We start from the raw sequence: 27672 nt of genomic DNA, 5'->3' as shown, positions 1-27672 counted from the left end.
CAAAAAAACAAGATTAAATTTCTCCCAACAGAAATGAAATTTCCAGGAATTTTTAAATTTTCAAATACAAACGATACGATTTCAATAACAAATTCTCAGCTTGAGAAATTATTTTTGAAGAAAAAAAAAACAACTGATTTTTAACAAGAAAACAAACATTTTCAAACAAAGAAATAAATTTTCAAATAAAATGTTGATAAATATTCAGCATTTTGGCATAAGATTAACTTTCTGATAAAAATGAATATTATGGCGTTAAAATTTTTTTTTTTAAATTAAATCTTTTTTTACTAGAAAACTAATTTTTTTCGTTTAAAATTTAATTATTTGGTTAAAGATAGAAGAACTTTCTTAAGAAATATTTTTTTGTTGAAAATTTGTCATTTTAGTTCAAAATTAATCATAAGTAATTTAACTTTAAATATTTTGTTCAAAATTCTATTTTCGGCTAGAAATTTCATCGCTTTAGTTAAAAATTCATCTCTATGGGTGAAAATTGGAAAATTTGGTTAAAAATTTATAATTTTATTGTTGCTAGATTATTTTTTTTTACTGAAAATTTTTATTTTTAATTTTTAATTGAAAATGTGTCCTTTTTAGTTGAAAATGTAACTATTTGTTAGAAAAATCAACTTTTTTCGTAGAAAATTAATATTATTGTTTTAAAGTATTTCATTGAAAATTCGTTTTTTTTTTCGTCAAAATTTAATTTTTCAAACAAAAAAACGTAATTTTTCCATTTTTAGGTGAAAAATCAACTATTTGGTGAAAAATTCATTTTTTCGCTTGCAAATTTCATAATTTTAGTTGAAAATTCGTCTTTTTGTGTGGAAAATTAAGTTGTTTTCTTCTTTCCGAAAACTGATTTTTTGCACTGAAAATTAAAATGTTTCATTTTCGTTCAAAAATGTAAATATTCCTTTGAAAATTCATCTATTACGTTAAAAAAAATAATTTTCTGGGTTAAAAATTTGGTCTATTTGGTTATTAAATTCATCTCCATTCGTATAAATTTACAATTTTTTGGTTTAAATTCAAACTCTTGAAAAATTTCTTGTTGAAAATTAACTTATTTTGATAAAAAGTATTTTTTTGTCGAAAATTCGACTCTTAAAAATTACAAAAATTAGATTTTATATTTTTTGTTAAAATTTTGTTTTCAATTTGAGAATTTTACAAATTGTTCGGAAATTTATAGAAAAATTTTCAGTTAAAGAGATGAATTTTCAAAAACAAAAAATTTTTTTTAACAAATCAGTTAAATTCTTGAAATCTTTTTGAATTCGTTAAATTCTATTAAAAATATTTTTCAATTTTTCTAAAATCTTCGAAATCCTTAAAATATTTAAAAAGATTTGTTGAATTTTTTCAATTTTTGCAATCTTCTCAAATTAGTTGAAACTTTTTTTAATTGTTTGATGTCATTGAAATATTAAAAAAAAAGCATGAAATTTTTTGGAATTTTCTACAAAATCTTGGAAATTGCTTCAAATCTTTGAAATAATTTGAAATCTTTAAAATTCTAGTATTCTTGTTGAAATTTTTACAAAATTGTTTAAAAATAATTGTGCAATTTTTAAAATTCCTGAACTCTGGTGTACTGTACACTTTTAAAAATTTTTGAAATTCTTCAAATTTTTCTAAAATATTTTTAGAAGCTTTTAACAATATTTTAAATCTTTTGAAATTTCGTCAAATTTGTTAAAACTTTCTGAAATAGTTGAACATTTGTGAAATATTTTCTATTCTTTTGACATCACTGAAATATTTCAAGTGTTTAGGAAAACTTTTTAAATCTTCTACAAATTTTTGAAATCATATCAAATTTTAATGAAATCTTTGTGAAATTTTTTTTGTATTAATTTAAATTATTAGGATATTTGAAATATTGTGAAATATTTAATGCCTTCGTAAAATCTGCTAAAAATTGTTAAAATCATTTCAAATTTCTATGAAAACTTTGTGAAATATTTTTAACACTTGTAAAATCTTTTGTATCTTCGATAAATTTTTTAGAATTTTTTTTAATTTGTAGTAAAATCTTTGAAATCGTTGGAATATTTGTGAAATCTTTTGTATTAATTTTAAATCATGAAAATATTTGAAATCTCCTAAAAAATTTGTAATCTTTTGAAATCTTCGTGAAATATTTTGAATTCATCTAAAATTTTATAAAATATTTTGAAATCTACAGAATATTTTGAGATTATTTGAAATCTTTGAAATTCAAGTATTCTTTTGAAAAAAGCTTTTGAAAATTTTTATGAAATGTTTTTATTATTTGTGAAATTTTTTCTAACTCACTTGCCTCTTTAAAAAATCTTTCAAATTTCTGTTAAATCTTTTGAAATCTTTTTAAAGATTTTGAAAAGTTTACAATTGTTGGAAATTCTCGAAATCCTTTGAGATGTTTTAAGTCTTTGTAAAATCTTCTAAAATTTTTTAAAATCTTTTCAAATTTTTGTAATATATTTGAATCTTTTGTAAAATCTTTTGTACTATTTAAATCATTAAAATATTTGAAATCTTTGTGAAATCTTCTTAAAAAATTTTGAAATCTTTTGAAATCTTTTTGAAAAAAATTGAAATTTAATGAAATATTTTTAAATCTACGAAATTTTTTAATTATTCGGAATCTTTTGTATTCGTTTGAATTCATCAAAATATTAAACATTTCTGTGAACAATTTTGAAATTTTATAAAAAAAATTAAAATTTTTTCAATCTTTTTCAACCCTAAAGAATTATTTGAAAATTTTGTGAAATCTACTAAAAATTTTTTTAATGTTTTGAAATATTTTAAAATTCTAGAAATATTTTTAAATCCTTAAAAATTCTTCGAAATATTTGTGAAATCTTGGAAATTCTTGAAATCCTTTTGAATTATTTATAAAGGCTTTGTAAAATCTTCTAAAATTTTTAGAAATCCTTTCCAATATTTTGTAAAATCTTTGAAATTTTTGAAATCCATATGAATTCTTTGAAATATTTGTGAAGTATTTCTGAAATCTTAAGTATTAGTTTGAAATCATTGAAACATTAAAAAATGTTCCAAAATATATATTTTGAAATCTTCTAAAAATTTTTGAAATTATTTGATAATTGTAAATATATATGTGAAATTTTATTTATCAATTTAAAATCATAAAGAAATTAAAAATATTTCTTACATCTTTTGTAATCTTCTAAAAAATGTTGAAAACGTTTTGAATTTTTTGAAATGCTTGGAATCTTTAGAAATTATTATGAATTCTTTGAAGTATTTGTGAAATTATTTGTATTAATTTATAATCATAAAAATATTTGAAATTTGTGAAATTTTTTGTATTCGTTTGAACTCATTGAAATATTAAGCATTTTTGTAAAATATTTTGATTTCTACAACTTTGAAATCTTCTACTTTCTATATTTTCGAAGCTTTAAGAAATGTTATGAAATATTTTAAACATTTTTGTGACATCTTTTGAAATTTTCTTAAGAATTATTTGAAAACTTTGTGAAATCTCATCAAAAAATTTTTAATATTTTGAAATTTTTTAAATCCTTGTGAATTCTTTGCAATATTTCTGAAATATTTTGTGTTCGCTTAAAATCATAAAAATATTAAATATTTTTGTCAAATATATTGAAATTTTTTACAACATTTTTTTAGATTATTTGAAATCTTTAAAATGTTTTAAAATCTTTGAAATTCTATTTTTCTTTTGAAAACTTTAAGCAATTTTTATGAAATATTTGTGAAATCTTTCCTAAATCTATTGTCTCTTCGAGAAATCTTTTAGAATCTTTAAATCTTTTGAATTTTTCAAACATTTTGAAATTTTTTGAAACCTAAAATTCTTGAAATCTTTTTACTCCTTAAGAATTCTTTGAAATATTTGCGAAATCTTTTGTATTAACTTAAAATCATAAAAATATTTGTTAGATCTTTTGAAATCTTCGAAAAAAATTTGAAATTTTTGAAATTCTTTAAATCTTTCGAAATCCTTATGAATTATTTGTGAAATCGTCAAAATAAAAATTACAATCTTTTCAAATCGTTTGAATTCATTGAAATATTTCATATGGTTGTGAAATTTTTTGTATTAATTTAAAATCTTAAAAATATTTGCAATATTTGTTAGATCTTTTGTAATCTTCTTAAAAAATTTTACATTCTTGAAATCCTTTTAAATCCTTAAGAATTTTGAAAAATATTTGTGAAATCTTTTAAAATCTTCTAAAATTTTTTGAAATCCTTTCAAATTTTTGTAATATCTTTGCATCTTTTGTGAAATCTTTTGTATTATTTAAATCATTAAAATATTTGAAATCATTGTAAAATATTTTAAAATCATCCACGAAATTTTGAAATTATTTGAAATCTTGGAACTGTTTTGAAATTCTAGTATTTGTGAAATATTTTGTATCTTCAAGAAACCTTTTAGGCTTAACATTTTTTTGTGAAATCTTTTAAACAAGTTGAAATATTTTGAATTAATTTAAAATCATTCAAATATTGTAAAAATTTTTGACACTTTCGAAATATTCTAAAAAAAAATTGAAATAGTTTTAAATCTTTGAAATTCTTGAAATCATTTTAAAACCTTAAGAATTCTTTGAAATATTTGTGAAATCTTTTGTATTGATTTAAAATCATAAAAATATTTGAAACCTTTGTATAGTTTTTGAAATCATCTAAAAAAATTGAAATTTTTGAAATTCTTCAAATCTTTTCAAATCCTTAAGAATTATTTGAAAAAAAGTGAAAAAATTTGAAATTTTTTAAATCTTTAATTTTTAAAATCTGTTTAAATACTTGAGAATTTTTAAAAATATTTATGAAATCTTTTTTAATAATTTATTATCATAAACAAATAAAAAATATTTGTTACATTTTTTGAACTCTAAAAAATTTTGGAAATGTTTTGAATTCTTTGAAATATTTGTGAAATTATTTGTATTAATTTTCAATCATAAAAATATTTGAAATCCTTGTGAAATCTTTCGGAACCATAAAAAAAATTGAAATATTATTTGAAATCTTGGAAATTCTTGTATTCTTTTGAAAGCTTAAAAAATTTTTTATGAAATTTTTGTTAAATCTTTCTTAAATCTCTGGCCTCTTCGAGAAATGTAATAAAATCTTAAAATTTTTTGTAAAATCTTACGAATTCTTTAAAAAATTTTTGAAACCTTTTTAAATTTTTTTGAAATCTTTGAAAATCCTTAAGAATTTTTTGAGATATTTGTGAAAACTTATAAAATCTTCTAAAAAAATTGAAAACATTTAAAAATTTTGGAAAATCTTAAGATCCTTTGAAAAATTTAAATTCTTCGTAAAATCTTCTAAAATGTTTTGAAATTCTTTCACATTTTTGTATTATCTTGGAATCTTTTGTGAAACTTTTTGTATTATTTAAATCATTAAAATATTTGAAATCGTTTCAAATTTTTCTGAAATATTTTAAAATCTACAAATTTTGTAATTATTTGAAATCTTAGAACTGTGTTGAAATGATTGAAATTCTAGTATTTGTGAAATCTTTTGTATCTTCGAGAAACCTTTTAGGCTCTTTAAATTTTGTTTTTGTGAAATCTTTAAAAAAAGTTGAAATATTTTGTATTAATTTAAAATAATTTAAATCTTGTAAACTATAAAAAAATATTGTTTAATATTTGTAAAATCTTTCGTATCTTCGAGAAATCTTTTAGAATCTTTAAATTTCTTTGTAAAATCTTTGAAATATTTTGTATTAATTTTAAATAATTCAAATATTTAAATTTTTTATCCTTTAAAATCTTCTGGAAAAAAATTGCAAGTGCTGTGAAATCTTAGAATTTCTTGAAATCTTTTAAAATTATTTGAATTCTTTGAAATATTTGTATTAATTTAAAATCATAAAAATATTTGAAACCTTTGTGAAATCTTTTGAAATTTTCAAAATAAAAGTGTTTTGATATCATTGAAAATCTTTGAAATTCTTTATTATTTAAAATCATAAAAATATTTTAAATTCTTGAAATCTTTTTAAATACTTAAGAATTCTTTGTAATATTTGTGAAAACTTTTTAAATCTTCTAAAAAATTTTTGAAATGTTTTAAAATCTTTCTAAATCATTAAGAATCTTTCTAAATATTTCTGAAATATTTTGTATTAATTTGAAACCATAAAAAAATTATTGAAATCTTTTGAAATTCTTATGAATTCTTTAAAACATCTGTAGAATTGTTTTTATTAATTTGAAATCACAAAATTATTTGAAATTTTTGCAAAATCTTTTGAAATCTTTTTAAATATTCTAAAAAATAATGGAAAACGTTGTGAATTCTTTGAAGCCTTTTCATAAAATTATTTGAAATATTTCCAAAATGCTTAAAAATCTTAAACATTTTTTTTTAAATTATGAAATCTTTTTAAATCCTGAAGAATTATTTGAAAATTTTTGTATTCGTTTGAAATCATTGAAATATTAAACATTTTTGTGAAATCTTTTGAAATCTTCCACGAAATTTTGAAATCTTTTAAATGTTTTAAAATCTTTGAAATTCTAGTATTTGTTTCAAATTTTTAAGAAATTTTTATGAAACATTGTAAATATTTGGATAATTTTTCTCAAATCTTTTGAAATCTTTAATAATTCTTTGAAATAATTTGTAAAGTCTTTTGTATTAATTTAAAATCACAAAAAAACATTGAAATCTTTTAAAATCTTTGACATTATAGTATTCTGTTGAACACTTTAAGAAATTTTTATGAAATATTTGTGAAATCTTTTTTAAATCTCTGGCCTCTTCGAAAAATCTTTAAATTTTTTGTAAAATCTTTTAAAATCTTCTAAAAAAATTTTGAAATGTTGAAATTTTTTTGAATTTTTCGAAATCCTTATTAATTTTTTGAAATCTTTGTAAAATCTTTTTAAAAAATTGAAAATTCCTGAAATCTGTTTAAATCCTTAAGAATTCTTCGAAATATTTTTGAAAACTTTAAAAATCTTCTAAAAAATTTTGGAAATGTTTTAAAATCTTTTTGAATCATTAAGAAACTTTCTAAATATTTCTGAAATATTTTGTATTAATTCAAAATCATAAAAATATTTGAAACCTTTGTGAAAATTTTGAAATCTTCAAAATAAAAGTGTTTTGAAATCATTGAAATATATTTCAAATGTTTGTGAAATTTTTTCATATTAATTTAAAATCTTAAAAATATTTGTTAGATTTTTTGTAATCTTCTTAAAAAATTTAATATTCTGGAAATCTTTTTAAATCCGAAAGAATTTTTTGAAATATTTGTGAAATCTTTTGCATTCGTTTGAGTACATCAAAATATTAAATATTTTTTTGAAATCTTTTGAAATGTTCTAAAAAAATTTTAATCGTTTCAAATATTTGTGAAAAATTTTGAAATAATTTGAAATCTTGAAACATTTTTTGTAAAATCTTTAAAATTCGTGAAATCCTTCAGAATACTTTGTAATATTTTTGAGAAATTTGGAAATTTACGAAATCTGAAATTCTTAAAATCTTTCAAAATTTTCTAAAAAAAAAAAAAAAAATGGAAACGTTTTGAATTCTTTGAAATATCTGTGAAATTATTTGTATTAATTATAAAATCATAAAAATATTTGAAACCTTCGTGAAATCTTTTGAAATTTTTTCAATATTTTTAAATCCTTAAGAATTATTTGAAAACTTTGTGAAATCTCATAAAAAAATTGAAATGTTTTGAAATATTTTGAAATTCTAGAAATATTTTGAAATCCTTAAAAAAAATTCTTTGAAATATTTGTGAAACCTTTTGTATTAATTTAAAATTACAAAAATATTTTCAATCTTTGTGAAATCTTCTTTAAAATCTTGAAATCGTTTCAAATATTTTGAAATATTCTACGAAATTTTAAAATTATTTCAAATCTTGAAACCGTTTTGAAATGTTTGAAATTCTAGTATTTTTGCAATTTTTCTTATCTTCGAGAAATCTTTTAGAATATTTAAAATTTCTGGTAAAATCTTTGAAATAGTTGAAATATTTCCTATTGATTTAAAATCATTCCAATGTTTTAAATCTTTTTGACACTTGTGAAATCTTCTAAGAAAATAAAAACGTTTTAAATCTTTAAAATTCTTTGAAATATTCGCGAAATTTTTTTTATTAATTTAAAATCATAAAAATAATTAAAATATTTGTTAGATCTTTTGAAATCTTAAAAAAAGTAAACATTTTAAATTCTTTAAAATTCTTGAAATCTTTAGAAATCCTTAAGAATTGTTTAAAATATTTGTGAAATTATTTGTATGAATTTAAAATGATAAAAAAGATTTGAAATCTTTGTGAAATTTTTTTGAAATCTTCGAAATAAAAATTGAAATGTTTTGAAATCATTGAAATTCTTGAAATCTTTTAAATTCGTTTAAATTCATTAAAATATTTCAAATATTTTTCAAATTTTTTGTATTAATTTAAAATTATAAAAATATTTGCAATCTTTGTGAAATCACCTAAAAAAAATTTGAAATGTTTTAAAATCTTGGATATTCTTGAAATCCTTTCAAATTTTTGTAATATCTTTGCATCTTTTGTGAAATTTTTTGTATTATTTAAATCATTAAAATATTTGAAATCATTGTCCAATCTTTTTAAATATTAAAAAAAATTTTGAAATGATTTGAAATCTTTCAAAATTCTTTGAAATATTTAAAGTCGTTGTGAAATCTTCTTACAAAATTTGAAATAGTTTCAAATATTTTGAAATATTTGTAAATCATCTACACATTTTTAAATTATTTGAAATCTTGGAACTTTTTTGAAATTCTAGTATTTGTGAAATCTTTCGTATCTTCGAGAAATCTTTTAGAATATTAAATTTTTTTTGTGAAATCTTTGAAAAAGTTTTTAAATCTTCTAAAAAAATTGAAATGGTTTTAAATCTTTGAAATAGTCGTGAAATTATTTGTATTAATTTAAAATCATAAAAATATTTGAAATATTTTTGAAATATTTCGAAACCTTAAAAAAAATAATAATAATTGAAATATTTGAAATTTGTGAAATACTTTGTATTCGTTTGAAATCATTAAAATATTAAATAATTTTGGAAAATATTTTGAAATCTTCTATAAAATTTTGAGAATAGTTGAAATCTTTTGAAATCCTTATGAATTTTTTGAAAATTTTCTGAAATCTTAGAAATATTCGCGAAATCTTTTGCATTAATTTAAAATCATAAAAGTATTTGAAACCTTTGCGTATTTCAAATTTTTGTATAATTTTTTGTATTAATTAAAAATCTTAAAACTATTTGTAATATTTGTTAGATTTTTTGTAATCTTCTCAAAAAATTTGAAATTATTCAATTTTTTTAAACCCTAAAGAATTATTTGAAAATTTTTTGAAATCTAACAAAATTTGAAATGTTTTGAAATTATTTAAATCTTATGAAATCCTTATGAATTCTTTGAAATATTTGTGAAATCTTTTGTATTAATTTAAAATTACAAAAATATTTGTTACATCATTTGAAATCTTCTAAAAAAATTTAAATTATTTGAAATTATTTGAAATCCTTAAAATTCTAGTATTCTTTTGGAAGCTTTAAGACATTTTTATGAAATGTTTTTAACATTTGTGAAATCTTTCGTATCTTCGATAAATCTTTTAGAATCTTTAAAATTCTTTGTAAAATCTTTGAAATATTTTGTATTAATTTTTAATAATTCAGATACATTAATTATTTTTTTAACTTTTGAAATCTTATGGAAACAAATTCCAAATGTTGTCAAATCTTTTAAAATTATTTAAATTCTTTGAAATATTTGCATTAATTTAAAATCATAAAAATATTTAAAACCTTTATGAAATCTTCAAAATAAAAGTGTTTTGAAATCATTGAAATATATTTCAAATATTTGTGAAATATTTTTTATTAATTTAAAATCATAAAAAAATAAAAAATATTTCTTACATTTTTTGAAATCTTCTAAAAAATTTTGGAAACGTTTTGAATTGTTTGAAATTCTTGAAATTATTTGTATTAATTTAAAATTATAAAAATATTTGAAATCTTTTCATATGTTCTAAAAAAATGTTGAAATGTTTGAAATTTTTTGAATCTTTCGAAATCCTTAGGAATTTTTTGAAATCTTCTTAAAAATTGAAAATTCTTGAAATCTTTTTAAATCATTAAGAATCTTTCTAAATATTTCTGAAATATTTTCTATTAATTTAAAATCATAAAAATATTTTTGAAATCTTTTAAAATCTTCTAAAAAAAAAATTGAAAACGTTGTGAATTCTTTGAAACTTTTTCATAAAATTATTTGAAATATTTCCAAAATCCTTTGAAATCTTTTTAAAAATTTTTTTAAATTTTGAAATCTTTTTAAATCCTTAAGAATTATTTGAAAAATTTTCAAAATATTTTGTACTCGTTTGAAATCATTGAAATATTAAACATTTTTGTGAAATCTTTTGAAATCATCCACGAAATTTTTAAATCCTTTAAACTTTTTAAAATTCTAGTATTAGTTTCAAATCTTGAACAATTCTTTGAAATAATTTTCAAAGTCTTTTTGTATTAATTTAAAATCACAAAAAAATTGAAATCTTTCTCAAATCTTTTGAAATTTCATTAATAAAAATTGGAAATATCCTTCTGAAATTATTCAAGGTTTAAAAAGCAAAAAAATTCAGGAAAAATTCTTTCTTTTCAAGGTTTTCAAGATGGCAAAAAAAAAAAGCCCTAAATAAATATAATTTAAATAAAAAAGGATATCATTTTGGCAGCTTCGGCTTCTCCCTCGGCCTGCACAATTTTCTGCTGCTTCTCCTGCTTCGCTCGTTCAACGACAAAAGCGGCTCGCTGCGCCTCCTGCTGAGCGACTTGTTTCGCCTCGACGGCCGCTGTGTATTCTTTGCCGAAGCTCAGCTCGGTTATGGAAACGTCATCGAGGATTATATTGAAATCCCGGGCGCGCTCTGTCAATTCCTTTCGGATCATGTTTGAGACTTGCTGTCGCATTGTTATCAGCTGCGAGGCATTGAACTTTGCCACCACGGATTTCAGCACCTCATTGCAAATGCTCGGCAACACCTGACAAACAACATTTCTCTATTTATCTATTTATTTATTTCAATCATCAGGGTGACCCTTTTAATCCATGAAAAAAATTCCCGGTTTTTTCCCTGTTTCGCAAACAATTTTCCAGGACAGTAATAATTTAAAAACATTCAAATATTTGATTAAAAAAAAAAATTGAAATATATTGAAACTCTTCAAATCTGTTTCAATCCGTATGAATTCTTTGAAATATTTGTGAAATATCCTGAAAAAAATGAGAAATAATTTAAAATCTTTGAAATTCTTGAAACCCTTTGATTTCGTCTAAAAATAGTTTCAAATCGTTTTAATAGTTTAAATCTTTTTGAAATTGTTTTAAAAAAATTCAAGTTCAAGTCGCCACTCTAACAACTGTTTCAAAATCAAAAAAAAAAAAATTTGAAATTCAAGATTCTCTTTAAAAACATAAAAAAACCTTGTATTGATTTCGTCTGAAAATCGTTTCAAATCGTTTTAAATATTTAAAAAGCTTTCGTTTTAATAGTTTAAAATCTTTTTGAAATTGTTGTTTTTAAAAAAAATCACCTTCAAGTCGCCACTTTGACAACTGTTTCAAAATCAAAAAAATTCAAATTCAAGATTCTCTTTAAAAAACATAAAAAAAACTCATGTAATAATTTAAAATCATTCAAATATTTGATTAAAAAAAAAAAATTGAAATATATTGAAACTCTTCAAATCTGTTTCAATCCGTATGAATTCTTTGAAATATTTGTGAAATATCCTGAAGAAAATGAGAAATAATTTAAAATCTTTAAAATTCATGAAACCCTTTGATTTCGTCTAAAAATAGTTTCAAATCGTTTCAATAGTTTAAAATCTTTTTGAAATTGTTTAAAAAAAATTCAAGTTCAAGTCGCCACTCTCAAAAAAAAATTTGAAATTCAAGATTCTCTTTAAAAACATAAAAAAACCTTGTATTAATTGAATAAAAAAAACCCTTGTATTAATTTAAAATCATAAAAATATTTGAAATGCTTGTGAAATCTTTTGAAATCTTCTCAAAAAATTGAAATGTTTTGAAATTCTGAAGGTATTTTCAAAACCCTTCAAGAATTTTTTGTAATAATTTAAAATCATTCAAATATTTGACTAAAAAAAAATTGAAATATATTAAAATTCTTCAAATCTTTTTAAATCCTTATGAATTCTTTGAAATATTTATAAAATATCCTGAAAAAAAATGAGAAATAATTTGAATCCTTTAAAATTCTTGAAACCCTTTGTTTTCGTCTGAAAATCGTTTCAAATCGTTTTAAATATTTAAAAAGCTTTCGTTTTAATAGTTTAAAATCTTTTTGAAATTGTTGTTTTTAAAAAAAATCACCTTCAAGTCGCCACTTTGACAACTGTTTCAAAATCAAAAAAATTCAAATTCAAGATTCTCTTTAAAAAACATAAAAAAAACTCATGTAATAATTTAAAATCATAAAAATATTTGAAATGCTTGTGAAATCTATTGAAATATTCTCGAAAAATTGAAATGTTTTAAAATTCTAAAGGTCTTTTCAAAACCGTTTAAGAATTTTTTGTAATAATTTAAAATAATAAAAATATTTGAAATTTATGAAATTCTTGAAATCTTTGAATTTCGTCTAAAATCGTTTTATATTTCTTGAGATCTTTTTAAAACCTTTAAGAATTCTTTAAAATATTTGTGAAATCTTCTAACAAAAATTTAAAATGGTTTAAAATCTTCGAAATTCTGTAAATCTTTCAAAATCCTTATGAATTTTTTGTGAAATTATTTGTAATAATTTAAAATCATAAAAATATTTAAAATCTTTGTGAAATCTTTTGAAATCTTCTGAAAAAAATTGAAATTTTTTGAAATTCTAAAGGTCTTTTCAAAACACTTTAAGAATTTTTTGAAATATTTGCGAATTTTTTTGTAATAATTTAAAATCATAAAAATATTTGAAATCTTTGAAATTCTTGAAACCTTTGGATTTCTTCTAAAATCGTTTAAAATCTTTAAAACGCTTTTGTTTAACAAATTTTAAATCTTTGTGAAATTTTTGTAAAACGAAAAAATTCTCGGTCAAGTCGCCTCTCTGACAACTGTTTCGAAAGCAAAAAAAAAAACTTTCAAATTCAAGATTCTCTTTAAAAACATAAAAAAAACCCTTGTATTAATTTAAAATCATAAAAATATTTGTCAGATCTTTTGAAATATGCTAAAAAAATGTTAAATGTTTTGAAATCTTTGAAATTCTTGAAATTTTTTGAAATCGTTTGAAATCTTTAAAAAGCTTTCGTTTTATAAGTTTAAAATCTTTTTGAAATTGTTGCTTTAAAAAAAATCACTTGCAAATCGCCACTCTGGCAACTGTTTTAAAAGCAAAAAAATTTCAAATTCAAGACTATCTTTAAAAAACATATTAAAAAACTCTTGTATTAATTTAAAATCATAAAAATATTTAAAATGATTGTGAAATCATTCGAAATCTTCTAAAAAAAATGAAATCTTTGAAATTCTTGAAATCTTTTAAAATCCTTATGAATTCTTTAAAATATTTGTGAAATCTTCTAAACAATATTAAAACGTTTTGAAATATTTTTAAATTCTTAAAAATTATTTGAAATGTCTGTGAAATCTTTTCATTAATTTAAAATCATAAAAATATATTTAAAATCTTTATGAAATCTCCTAAAGAAATTTGAAATTTGAAATTCTTAAAAAAATTTTGAAATATTTGAAAAATCTTTTACATTAATTTAAAATCATAAAAATATATTTAAAATCTTCGTGAAATCTCCTAAAAAATTTGAAATGTTTTGAAATTCTTGAAATATTTTAAAATCCTTATGAATTCTTTAAAATATTTGTGAAATCTTCTTTAAAAAAAAAAAGAGAAATGTTTGTAAATCTTTGAAATTCTTGAAATCTTTTAAAATCCTTATGAAAACTTTTAAATATTTTAAAATCCTTTAAAAAAATTGAAATCTTTTAAAATATTTGTGAAATCTTCTAAAAAAATTGAAAAGTTTTGAAATTCTTGAGATCTTTGTAAAACCTTTAAAAATTCTTTGAAATATTTGAAAAATCTTTTGTAATAACTCAAAATTATAAAGATATTTGACATCTTTGTGAAAATCTCCTATAAAAATTTGAAATACTTTGAAATCTTTGAAATTTTCGAAATAGATTTAAAATTTTAAAACGATTTTCTTGTTTGTGAAATTATTTTAAAAAAATACACGTTCAATTCGCCACTCTAAGAACTGTTTTGAAAGCAAAAAAAATTTCAAATTCAAGATTCTCTTTAAAAAACTTTTTAAAAACTCCTTTGTATTAATTTAAAATCATAAAAATATTTTTCATCTTTTTGACACTTTTAAAATCTTCTAAAAAATGTCGAAAACGATTAAAATTTTTTAAATTCCTAAAATATTTTTAAACACGAATAAAATTTTTAAAATATTTCTGAAAACAACATTTCTGTTATGAATTTTTTGCATGTTTACGAAATTATTTGTATTGATTTAGAATCATATAAATATTAGAAATTGTTATGAAAATCTAAAAAAAATTGGAAATAATTTGAAATTCTTCAAATCTTTGGATTTCTCCTAAAATCTTTTGAAATTGTTTTAAATCTTCACAACGCTTTTATTGTTTTGAAAGTTTCAAGGTTTTCTTTAAAAAACTTAAAAAAACTCTTTTGTATTAATTTAAAATCATTAAAATATTTTTAAGGTTTTTAAATTCTTGAGATATGTTTAAAACCTTTGAGAATTCTTTGAAATATTTGTGAAATCTTTTGTAGTAATTTAAAATATTTGAAATGTTTGTGAAATCTTATTATAAAATTTGAAATCTTTGAAATTCTTGAAATCTTTGGATTTCTTCTAAATTCTTTAAAAATCTTTAAAACACTTTTGTTTAAAAAATTTTTAATCTTTGTGAAATTTTGGTAAAAAAAAATTCTCGGTCAAGTCGCAACTCTGAAAATTGTTTTAAAAGAAAAAAAAACTTTCAAATTAAAAATTCTCTTTAAAAAACTAAAAAAACTCTTTTGTTTTGATTTAAAATCATAAAAATATTGGAAATCTTTGTGAAATATTCTAAAAAATTGAAATGCTTTGAAATTCTTGAGATCTTTTTAATAACTTTAAGAATTCTTTGAAATATTTACGAAATCTTTGACAATAATTTAAAATATTTGAAATGTTTGTGAAATCTTTTACATTAATCTAAAATCATAAAAACATATTTAAAATCTTTGTGAAATCTTCGAAAGAAATTTGAAATTTTTTGAAATTCTTTAAAGCTTTTAAAATCCTTATGAATTCTTTATAATATTTGTGAAATCTTTTGTAATTATTTAAAGGTATGTAATTATTTGAAATTTGTGCGAATTATTTTTGAATCTTCTAAAAAAATTTTAAATGTTTTGAAATCTTAAAAATTCTTGAAATCTTCTTAAATCCTTAACAATTATTTGAAATATTTGTGATCTCTTTTGTATTAACTTAAAATAATTAAAATATTTGAAATATTTGTGAAATCTCCTAAAAAATTTTACACGTTTTGAAATTCTTGAAATATTTCTAAATCCTGAAGAATTCTTTGAAGTATTTCTAAAATTTTCTTTAAAAAAATTAGAAATAGTTATAAATCTTTTAAATTCCCGAAATCTTTTAAAATCCTGATGAATTTTTTGAAATATTTGTGAAATTATTCGTATTAATTTAAAATCATAAAAATATTTTAAATCTTTGTCAAATCTTTTGAATTGTTTTTAAAAACATGGAAAATTTTTTAAATTCTAAAGGTATTTTCAAAAAACTTTAAAAAAATCTTCGAAATCTTTTTGAAATTGTTTAAAAAAAAATCACGTTCAAGTTGCCACTATAAAAACTTGTTTGAAAGCAAAAAAAAAAAAAAAACGAAAAAAAACTTTCAAATTCAAGATTCTTTTTAAAAAAACTTTTAAAAACTCCTTTGTTTTAATCCAAGAAAAAAATTCCCAATTTTTTTCCCGATTCGCAAACATTTTTTCAGGTCAGTATTGATTTAAAATCACAAAAATATTTTAAATATTTGTTAGATCTTTTGAAATCATTGAAATTCTTGAAATCTTTTGATTTTGGCTGAAAGTTGTTTGAAATCGTTTTAAATCTTTAAAAGGCTTTTGTTTTAAAAGTTTGAAATCTTTTTTAAATTGTTATATGAAACAAAATCCTCTAACAACTGGTTTAAAAGCAAAAAAATTTCAAATTCAAGATTCTCTTTTAAAAACATTTTAAAAACTCTTGTATTAATTAAAAATCATAAAAATATTTGTTAGATCTTTTTAAATCTTCTAAAAAATTGGAAACGTTTTGAAATATTTTTAAATCCTTGAAAATTATTTGAAATCTTTGTGAGATCTCCTAAAAAAATTTGAAAAGTTTTGAAATCTTTTAAAATCCTTATGAATTTTTTTAAATATTCGTGAAATTATTTGTATTAAAAAAATTGAAATGCTTGAAATTCTTGAAATATTTTTAAATCCTTAAGAATTCTTTATTAATTAAATTATCTGCATTAATTTAAAATCATAAAAATATTTGAAATCTTTGTTAGATCTTTTGAAATATTTGAAATACTTTGAATATTTTAAAATCCTTATGAATTTTTGGAAATATTTTTGAAATTATTTGTATCAATTTAAAATCATATAAAATATTTTAAATTTTTTGAATTTCTTGAGATCTTTTTAAAACCTTTAAGAATTCTTTAAAATATTTGTGAAATCTTCTAAAAAAAAATTGAAATGGTTTAAAATCTTTGAAATTCTGTAAATCTTTTGAAATCCTTTTGAATTTTTTGAAATATTTGTGAAATTATTTGTATTAATTTAAAATCATAAAAATATATGAAATCTTTGTTAGATCTTTTGAAATATTTGAAATTCTTTGAATATTTTAAAATCCTTATGAATTTTTGGAAATATTTTTGAAATTATTTGTATCAATTTAAAATCATATAAAATATTTTTAATTTTTTGTATTTCTTGAGATCTTTTTAAAACCTTTAAGAATTCTTTAAAATATTTGTGAAATCATCTAAAAAAAAATTGAAATCGTTTAAAATCTTTGAAATTCTGTAAATCTTTTAAAATACTTTTGAATTTTTTGAAATATTTGTGAAATTATTTGTATTAATTTAAAATCATAAAAATATTTGAAATCTTTGTCAAATCTTTTGAAATCTAAAAAAATTGAAATTTTTTGAAATTCTAAAGGTCTTTTGAAAACCCTTTAGGAATTTTTTGAAATATTTGCGAAATCTTTTGCAATAATTTAAAATCATAAAAATATTTAAAATCTTTGAATTTCTTGAAATCTTTGGATATATTCTAAAATCGTTTAAAATCGTTTTAAATTTTTATAAACGCTTTTGTTTCACAAATTTTAAATCTTTGTGAAATTTTTGTAAAACAAAAAAATTCTCGGTCAAGTCCGCCTCTCTGACAACTGTTTTTAAAGAAAAAAAAATTTTTTTAATTCAAGATTTTCTTTAAAAAGCTTTTAAAAAACTCTTTTGTATTAATTTAAAATCATAAAAATATTTGAAATATTTGTTAGATCTTTTGAAATATTCTAAACAAAATTTGAAATGTTTTGAAACCTTTAAAATTCTTGAAATATTTTGAAACTGTTTTTAATCTTTAAAAAGCTTTTGTTTTAAAAATTTAAAATCTTTTTGAGATTGTTGTTGAAAAAAATTCAAGTTCAAGTCTTTGAAATAGTTGCGAAACCTTTTGCAATAATTTAAAATATTTGTGAAATCTTTTAAAATCCTTACGAATTTATGAAATATTTCTGAAATTTAAAAATTTAGAATCATAAAAATATTTTAAATCTTTGTCAAATCTTTTAAAATCTTATAAAAAAATTGGAAATTACTTTCTTGTAAATTAAAAAAACTCTTTCGTTCTTAAAAATTCATATTTTTGAATTGAAAGTTCAATAGTTTATTAAACAAATCAACTATTTAGTAGAAAACTGTTTTGTTTTTTTATAATTAAAAAATTTTTTTAATTAAAAGTTTAATTATTCCATTTTTGTTTAAAAATGTACCTTTCTTAGTTTAAAAATTCAATAATACCCGGATTAATTGTTCCAAGGAAAGTTGAAGGTGATATTTCATTTTAAATAATTATTTTAACAGAATATTTCAAAAGATTTCCAAAATTTTAAAAAGAGAATTTGGAATATTTGAAAGGAATTTTTTTTTAATTGCATGGGTTGTCGAAAAATTGCGGAGAAAAAATATCTTTAAAAATGAATCGAATTTTTCCTACTATTTTTACAAAATTCTGCAAATTTAAAAAGATTTCCTTTAAATCTTTCAGATTCTTCTTTGAAAAATTTTGGAAACCTTTTAAATTATTAAAATAATTTTTCAACATGTAAAAACATTTTCAATTTTCCTAAGAGTCTTCAGAAAATTTGTTGAAATTAATTATGACATGTTGAAATGGGAAAAAATTATCATAGAATTTTCAATTTTCTTCGGATTAAATAAATTAAAAATTTCAAATACTAATAATTGAAGAAATATAACAATTCAATTCCCAACTGTTAAAAATTGAAGAAAAATTAGAATCAAATTTTCAGGAGTTTAATATTTAAAAAATTTCAATTTCCTTCAATGTTCAATAATTGAAAATAGAATTGATTTGCATTGAAGAAACTGAAAATGAAAAAATTGAAATTCTAATTCTTGAAAATTGAAAAAAAGCTTGAAAATCGTATTTTCAACTATTAAAAATTAAATTTCTTTAAATTGAAAAAGCTGAAAATGAAAGAAAATTGATTTTTAAATGTTGAAATTTGAAGGAAAAGAATTAGAATCGAATTTTCTAAAAATGAAAGCAAGTTTACAAATTTAATTTCTAATATTGATGAAAATTGATCATTTCATTTTCATTTTTCTTAAATTTATAAAAAAATTTAATTTTGAAAACTGGATAAAATCGAAGAAAAATTTTAATCGAATTTTCATCAGTTGAAATTTCAATTATCTTCAAATTCCATATTTGAAATTTCAATTGTTTTAAGTTGTGGAAAAATGATAAATGAATTTTCCGTGTTTTTTTTTCATTTTAAAACAATTCAATTTTTAAATGTTGAACATTGAAAAAAATTGAATTTCCAATTGTTAAAAATTAAAGAAAAATATAATAGGATTATCAGCAGTTGAAATTACAGTTTTCAATTTTCTTTAATTTACAATATTTAAAGATTCAATTGCTTTAAATTGAAAAAACTGAAAATGAAAGAAAATTGATTTTTTAAATGTTGAAAATTGAAAAAAAATGATAATAGAATTTTCTAAAAATGAAAGATTGCTGAAAATTTATCGTTGAACTTTCAGTTTTCTTTAATTGAAAACACTTGCATTTAAAATGTTGAAAACTGAAAAAAATGACAATTGAGGAAATTGAAGAAAAATTATAATAGAATTTTCATCAGTTGAATTAATTTTTTGAATGTTAAAATTTTTTTTTAAATATAATAGAATTGTCTAAAAATGAAAAAAAATACTTTGAAAATTGTACTTCCAAAATTGATGAAAATTCATAATTGAATTTTCAGCTTTCTTCAATTTAAAACACTTGCATTTAAAATGATGAAAATTGAAAAAAATGACAATTGAATTTTCAACTGTTGGAAATTGAAGATAAATTGTAATAAAATTTTCAAAAGTTGAATTTTTAACAGCTGAAATATCAATTTTCTTGAATTTCTAATATTTTAAAACTCAATTATTTTAATTTGAAAAAAACTGAAAAGGAAATTGAAATTCCAATCATTTCAAATTGAAGAAAATTAATAATTGAGTTTACATTTTTTTAATTTATAAAAAATTTTAATTTTGAAAATTAAAGAAAATTGAATTTTCAGCTATTAAACATTAAAGAACAATTATAATAAGATTATCTGCAGTTGAATTTTTAGCAATTGAAGTTTCAGTTTTCAATTTTCTTCAATTTACAATATTTAAAAATCCAATTGCTTTAAATTGAAGAAAACTGAAAATGAAAGAAAATTGGTTTTTTAAATGTCGAAAATTGAAGAAAAATTAGAATTTTCGGCATTTGAATTTTTAAAAATATGAAATTTGTATTTTCTTCTATTTTCTACATTTGAAAATTCAATTGCTTCAAGTTTAAAAAAGCGAAAATCAAAGAAAATTAAAAAATTGAATTTCCAATTGTTGAAAATTGATACTTTAATTTTCAAAAACTGAATTTTCAGTTTTCTTCAATTTAAAACAATTGCATTTTTTAATGTTTAAAATTTTAGAAAAATTATAATATAATTTTCAGCAATTGAATTTTCAAAAGTTGTAATTGAATTTTCAATATCTGAAAATTCAATTGTTTTAAATTGAAAACAAAAACAACTGAAAATGAAAGAAAATTGAATTTACAATTGTTGAAAATTGTAGGAAATTGATGAATTCAATTTCAAACGGTGAAAATTCAATTGTTAAAATTGGAAGAAAATTAATAACTGAATTATAAGCAATAGGAAATTAAGAAAAAAATATTAAAAATTAATTAATTTATTAATATTTTATTATGATTTAATTAAAATTATAATTTACCCTTTCGTCGTAATCAAGACCAAGTTGCCGGTACATAACAGGCAGAGTCAAGGCATCAGGTCGAGACAAAACTCGAAGAGAAATGTTGACCATCTGCAAATCTTTCGATCCCGTGGGCGAGGAAATTTTTCTGGGTCGACTTCTGATGTCGTAAATGATTGGGTATTGGAACCAGGGCATGCGAAAATGCAATCCTTCGGTGAAAATGTCCTTCTGAACTCCCTTCAAACGCGAGAAAATTATCGCGCGATGACCTCCTTCAACTGTCAATGAAATTTAAAAATATGGAACACTTAAAGCTAAACAATTTCCCGCTTGAGGCAATAAAAACTGAGCTGCAAATGAAAGAACTCAAAGTGGAACTGTTAAATTTTGAACTTTTAAAATTGAAATTGAAATATAAAATTTTACAATATAAAAAAATATAAATCCATTTTATCATTTTCAATGCTCTAAATTAAAAAATTAATCAATGAACTTTCAAAATTACATAATTTTAAGGAATTTTAATCTAGAAACATCAAATATTGAAGAATCGAAAAAATGTTAACTGAACACTTCTTAAATTATAAATTCAATTATTTTCTTTTCAAATAGTTTCAACATCCCTGGAAAGCTTCAAAATTTTATTTCAAATTCTTGTCAAATCTAAAATTTGTTAAAAATTTTTTTTAAATTTAAAATTATTTTGGAAATTTTTTCAGAATTTCTAAATATCTGTCAAAATTAATTGAATTTTTTCTACAATTTTCAGAAAATCCTGCAAGTTTTAGAAAAATTCTTTACAATTTGGATGTATAAATAACAACTGAAAATTTATTATTTGCCTAATATAAAACAAAATGTAGATTTTCGCAGATTTTGAACAAAAAAATTAGATTCCTTTCAAGAATTGTGAAAGGCTTCAAAAGAATAAAAACATTTTTTCAAGATTCCTAGGAAAATGAAAAATAAATTTTTATTTTGAAAAATAATTTTAAGAGAATATTTAAAAAGTTTTTCAAAAATTTAAGCAAAATTTTCAAAAAAGATTCTAGAAGGTTTGAAGAAAACTTTCTAAAATTTGCATGATAATTTTTTAGTCATTTTAAAACTTCTAAATATTTCTTAAAATTACTCAAATTTTTTCTACAAATGTTCATTTGTAAATTATACATCAAAATTTTTAAATTCCACTTACAAATAAAGCATTTTTCAAAAATAAAAATAAAAATTGTAACGTTTAAAGTTGAAAGGCTCTTTGAAATTTTAACGATTCCAGGTTTTCTATAAAAAGTACTGTTCCTTATGTTTTTGGGTGAGCTAAATTCGAATCCGTGGTCAACATTCGAATATTTTGACTTCAAAATTAAATATGGCGGTTTTTGTAAACAAAAATAGTGAAAAATGTTTGATTTTTCATTTTAATAATTTTTTTCAGACATAAAACGCTTTAATATCTTAACATTTCTTTAACCATCGGTGCAAAAAATTCTTAAACTTTAACCAAAAATTTTTACATATATGTTTTTTCTTCCAAAATGGCGGACAAAATGCAAAAATGTTCCAAAAACTGGTTTTTTCCACAATCTTTGTTTTTCTCAAGTACTTGAAAGTTTTAAAAAAAGTTCCATGGAATAAAAATATCTTGAAATTAACCATAGAACAGTATGAATTTTTAAAAGATTTTTCAGAATTTTTTTTTGATTTTTCAAAAAATCAAAAATTTGAAATTTGCAAAAAAAAATGTTCAAAAAATCTGAAAAAATTCAAGAATATTCTTTGACTAATTCTGAGACATTTTTATTCTTGAAGAATTTGTACCAGAGCCTATAGATTTTGAGAAATAATTGATCAAACTTCATGCGAAAAGAATTCACATGAAAAGAATTCACATGAAAGGAATTCGCATGAAGTTTGATCAATTATTTCCCAAAACCTATAGGTTCTGGTACAAATTCTTCAAGAATAAAAATGTCTCAGAATTAGTCAAAGAATATTCTTGAATTTTTTCAGATTTTTTGAACACTTTTTTTGCAAATTTCAAATTTTTTATTTTTCGAAAAATCAAAAATTTCTTCTAAATAATCTGAAAAAATGGCATAGTGTTCTATAGTCAATTTCAAGCCATTTTTAATGTGTGGAACTTTTTTTTTAAACTTTGAAGTTTTTGAGAAAAACAACGATGATAGAAAAAAAAACAGTTTTTGGGACATTTTTGCATTTTGTCCGCATTTTGGAAGAAAAAAACATATATATAAAAATTTTCTGTTAAAGCGTAAGAATTTTGTGCACCGATGGTTGAAGAAATTATAAGATATTACCGCATTTTATGTCTAAAAAAAAATATAAAAATAAAAAATCAAACATTTTAAATTATTTTTGTATGCAAAAACCGCCATATTTAATTTTGAAGTCAAAATATTCGAATTTTGACGCCGGATTCGAATTTAGCTCACCCAAAAATATAAGGAACAGTATTTTTGATCTATTTATTGTTTTGTTATACTCATAAATTTTGCGGTCAAACTCATGTTATAAAATTGATAGATTTGGTCGTTAATGGGTTAAATAAAAATTCAAATATTGCTAAATATTCAATACTTAATCTTTTTTTTTTGTATTAAAAATTTTTAATTTGTATATTTTCTACTGAAACAATATATTTTAAATTTAATAAAATCCTATTATTGTAGAGTTATTTTTAAGTTGAAAATAGTTTATAAATTTTCAGTCACACCTTCACATTTGTTTATTGAGTAAGATTTTCAAATTGTAACCGTTTAAGTTTTAACGTTAAAATCTGAAAATTCTAAAACTTTGAACTGGTTTAAAATCGTTTTGTCAAATCGTTTTTGTTCACTTTTTATTATTTAAAGTACAGATTAATTTTAAAAAAATTACTTATTTATCAAATAAAAATGTTTTTTATCCAAAACTTTAAACATCAAAGCCTTTTATTTTTTATTTGTGCAAGTATTTAAGAAAGCATTTGCAAATTCTTTAAATTAAAAATGTAAGCTTAGAAATAAAAATTTCAAATGGAAAATTTTTAGAGGAAAAAATTTTGAATTATGCATTGTAAGCTAAATAATAGCATAATTGAAAAACATAACAATTTAACTAATTATTTAAAAACTGTTGAAATCGAACGTGGACAGCTTTTTCTTCTACAAATTTGTAAAACTCCCGGTAAAAAAAATCAATGTCCAAACAAAAGAAAACCTAACTTTAAAGAAAAAAGTTACATTTTTAAAAAAAGTGGAGAATTTTCAAATAAAATTATAAAAATATAACTTTACAACCGACAAAGCTAACTTTCAAATAAATAGTTACATTTTCAAACACCGTGAAGAATTTTTAAATAAAATTGTAAATATTTAACTGGAAAAGTTGAATTATTAAATACAAAGATTAATTTTCTAACAAAAAATACAAATTTTCAATAAGAGATAAATTTTCTACAAAAAATTCGAGAAAACTAACTTTAAAAAAAAAATAGTTACATTTTCAAACAACTTGAAGAATTTAAAAATAAAATTGTAAATATTTAACCGGAACAGTTAAATTTTAGACTAGAAAGATTAATTTTTTACCAAAAAATAAGAATTATGAACTAAAAGTGACAAATTTTCAACAAAAAACTGAATAATTAAAATTTGAGTAAAAAATGGATATTTAGCCAAAGATATGAATTTTTAATTAAAATTATGGAATATTCAACTGGAATAATAGTCAAATTTTCAGTTAAAAAATTACAAAAAAAAACTTAAAAAAAAAATCGTCACATTTTCATACAAAGTCAAAAAATTTCAAATAAAACTTATAAATATTGATCTGGAATGGTTGAATTTTTAAATATAAAGATTAATTTTCCACCAAAAAATAAATTTTTCTAAATAAAATGGATAAATTTTCAAACAAAAATTAATAATTAAATTTTCAGTCTAAAAATTATAGAATATTCAATTGGAACAATAGTTAAATTTTCAGTAAAAAAAAAAGGAAATAATCATTTTCAACCAAAAAACATCCAAAGAAAAAACAAGTTTTCAATCAAACCGCTCCCTTCAACTATGAAAAAATCGCAATATTTTTAACTGTTTGGGGTAATTCGTATTTCGAAATATTTTTTAATAGGAATTAATCAAATTTCCAGTTAAAACATTGGTTTCAACAAAAAAAAAACGTTAAAAAGAATAGTAGCATTTTCAAAGAAAATGAAGAATTAGAAAATTGTAAATATTTAACTTAAATAGTTGAATTTTAAACCAGGAAGATTAATTTTAAACTACGAAGATTAATTTTTTACCAAAAAATACAAATTTTCAAGTAAAAAAGATAAATTTTCAACCTAAAATTGAATAATTAAATTTTCAGTAAAATATAAATATTCCACTAAAGAGATGAATTTTTAAATAAAAACATGGATTCTTTAAATGAAATGATAACAGTTACATTTTCAGTAAAAAAAAAAATTTCAACTAAAAAACATCTAAAGAAAAAACAAGTTTTCACTCAAACCGCTCCTTCAACTGTGAAAATATCACACCTTTTTTAACTTTTCGGGGTACTTCCTATTTCGAAATATATTACAATTGGAATAAGTCAAATTTCATTTTAAAAAATTGAGATTTAACAAAAAAAAAAAAAATCCAAAAAAATAGTTACTTTTCAAACAAAGTAGAGAATTTTTAAATAAAATTGTAAATATTTAACTGGAATAGTTGAATTTTAGACTAGGAAGATTAATTTTTTACTAAAAAAAAAAAATTATCAACTAAAAGTGATAAATTTTCAACAAAAAATTGAATAATTAAATTTTCAGTAAAAAATGGATATTCAGCCAAAGATATGAATTTTTAACTAAAATTATGGAATAGTTAACTGGAATAATAGTCCAATTTTCAGTTAAAAAATTACTTTCAACAAAAAAAAATTTCAAAAAAATAATTACTTTTTCAAACAAAGAGGAGAATATTCAAATAAAATTGTAAATATTCAACTGGAATAGTTGAATTTTCAAATTTAAAGATTAATTTCCTACAAAAAAATACACATTTTCAATAAAACTGATATTTTTTATACAAAAAATTTAATAATTAAATTTTCAGTAAAAAAATTAATATTCAGCCAAAGAGATGAATTTTTAACTAAAATTATGGAATATTCAACTAGAATAATAGTTCGATTTTAAGTAAAAAAAAAAAAAATTAACGAAAAAATAAGTTTTCAATCAAACATCTCCTTTAACTTTGTAAAAATCGCAAATTTTTTTATTTCTTTTTTTTTAGTTAAATTTTTTAAATTTTCAAAGAAAGTGGAAAATTTTCAAATAAAATTGTAAATATGTAAATGTAATATTTGAATTTTAAAACAGAAAGATGTATTTTTACCTATAAAAATTAATTTTCTATAAAAATAAGAGTTTTCAACTAAAAGAGATAAACATTCAACCAAAAAAATTAATAATTAAATTTTCATTAAAAAATGAATTTTGGTTAAAAACTGAACAAATTAAATTTTCAACTGCAGAAAGGAATTTTCAACCGAAAAAGTACAATTTTAATCAAAAACCACAAAATATTAAAAACCGTTGAGTTCAACCGGAAAGGACGACTTTCAAGAAATTAGTTAACTTATCAAAGAAACAGATACTTTTATAACCACGAATTAAATAGTTCTTTTTTCAGTTAAAAATACTAATTTTCAACCAAAAATATTATAGTAATATTTCAGTTAAAAAAAATCAATTTTCAAACAAAATAATAACATTTTTTCAACAAAATATTTCAATTTTTATCGAAAGAATGAATTTTCAACTACAAAATACAAATTTGTAAACAGAATAGTGTGAATTTTCAGTTTAAAAATATAATTTTAAACTAAAAAAAAAACAAACAAAAAAACAGACGAATTTTCAAATTTAAAAAAAAAACACTTTTTAACAAAAAATTTAAATATATTCAACAAAATAGTTCATTTTTCAACCATAATTGACGAATTTTCAATAATAAAATTCTATTTTTTACCTAATGGTTGATTTTTTAGCTAAAAAAAATGAGTTGATAAATTTAAATTTAATTCAATTTTGAAAAAAAAAATGAAATGTGTAGTTATGCCAATTATTTTCAACCAAAGACTAACCTAAAAAAATAGTTACATTTTCAAACAAAGTTGAATAATTAAATAATTAATCTTTCAGAAAAAAAATTAATAATAAACCAAAGAGATGAATTTTTAACTGAAATTATGGAATATTCAACTGGAATAATAAAAGTTTACTTTTCGGTAAAAAAAAATTTTTTAACGAAAAAACATCTAAAGAAAAAACAAGTTTTCAATCAAACATCTCCTTTAACTTTGAAAAAATAGCAAATTTTTTTTAGTTTTCGGGCTACTTCGTGTTTCGAAATATTTTTCAATTGGAATAAATCCAATTTTCAGTTAAAAAATTACTTTTAACAATAAAAAAAATTAACTTTAAAAAAAGTTACACTTTCAAACAAAGTTGAGAATTTTCAAATAAAATTGTAAATATTTGACTTAAATAATTGAATTTTAAACCCGAAAGATTAATTTTTTTCTATGAAGATTAATTTTTTTACCAAAAAAAATACAAATTTCAAGTAAAAGTGATAAATTTTTACCCAAAAATTGAATAATCAGATTTTCTGTAATGAATTTTCGATGAATTTTTCACTAAAAATATGGAATAAAATTTTCAGTTAAAAATTAATTTCAACAACAAAAAAATGTCAAAAAAATAGTTACTTTTTTAAACAAAGAGGAGAATATTCAAATAAAATTGTAAATATTCAACTGTGAGAAAATGGCAATTTTTTTAGTTTTCGGAGCGCTTCGTTATTTTTCAGTTGAAAATTAGTTTTTTTTTCAGCTGAAAAAAATAATTATTTAATTCCTTGGCTGAAATTGATTTTTTTATTTAAAAAAATAACAAATTCGTCTTTTTTGGCAGAATTTATA

General features: G+C 19.7%; 1 protein-coding gene across 1 annotated transcript in view; it reads right to left on the bottom strand.

Annotated features, from left to right (window-relative positions):
• LOC117172513 (prohibitin-2) overlaps window positions 1-27672 on the bottom strand; it is a 46885-nt gene that overhangs the window by 14307 nt on the left and 4906 nt on the right. The window contains exons 2-3 of the mRNA XM_033360532.1: window positions 20707-20969; window positions 10755-11072 (exon numbers count right to left, since the gene is read on the bottom strand). Coding sequence (XP_033216423.1) covers window positions 10755-11072; window positions 20707-20969 — 581 coding nt within the window. The remainder of the gene's footprint in view (window positions 1-10754; window positions 11073-20706; window positions 20970-27672) is intronic.

This window comes from Belonocnema kinseyi, chromosome 1 (assembly GCF_010883055.1).
Source record: "Belonocnema kinseyi isolate 2016_QV_RU_SX_M_011 chromosome 1, B_treatae_v1, whole genome shotgun sequence".
Classification (NCBI taxonomy): Eukaryota; Metazoa; Arthropoda; class Insecta; order Hymenoptera; family Cynipidae; genus Belonocnema; species Belonocnema kinseyi.
The sequence above is the reverse complement of the archived record's forward strand: the minus strand, read 5'-3'. Positions and strand labels throughout refer to the sequence as shown.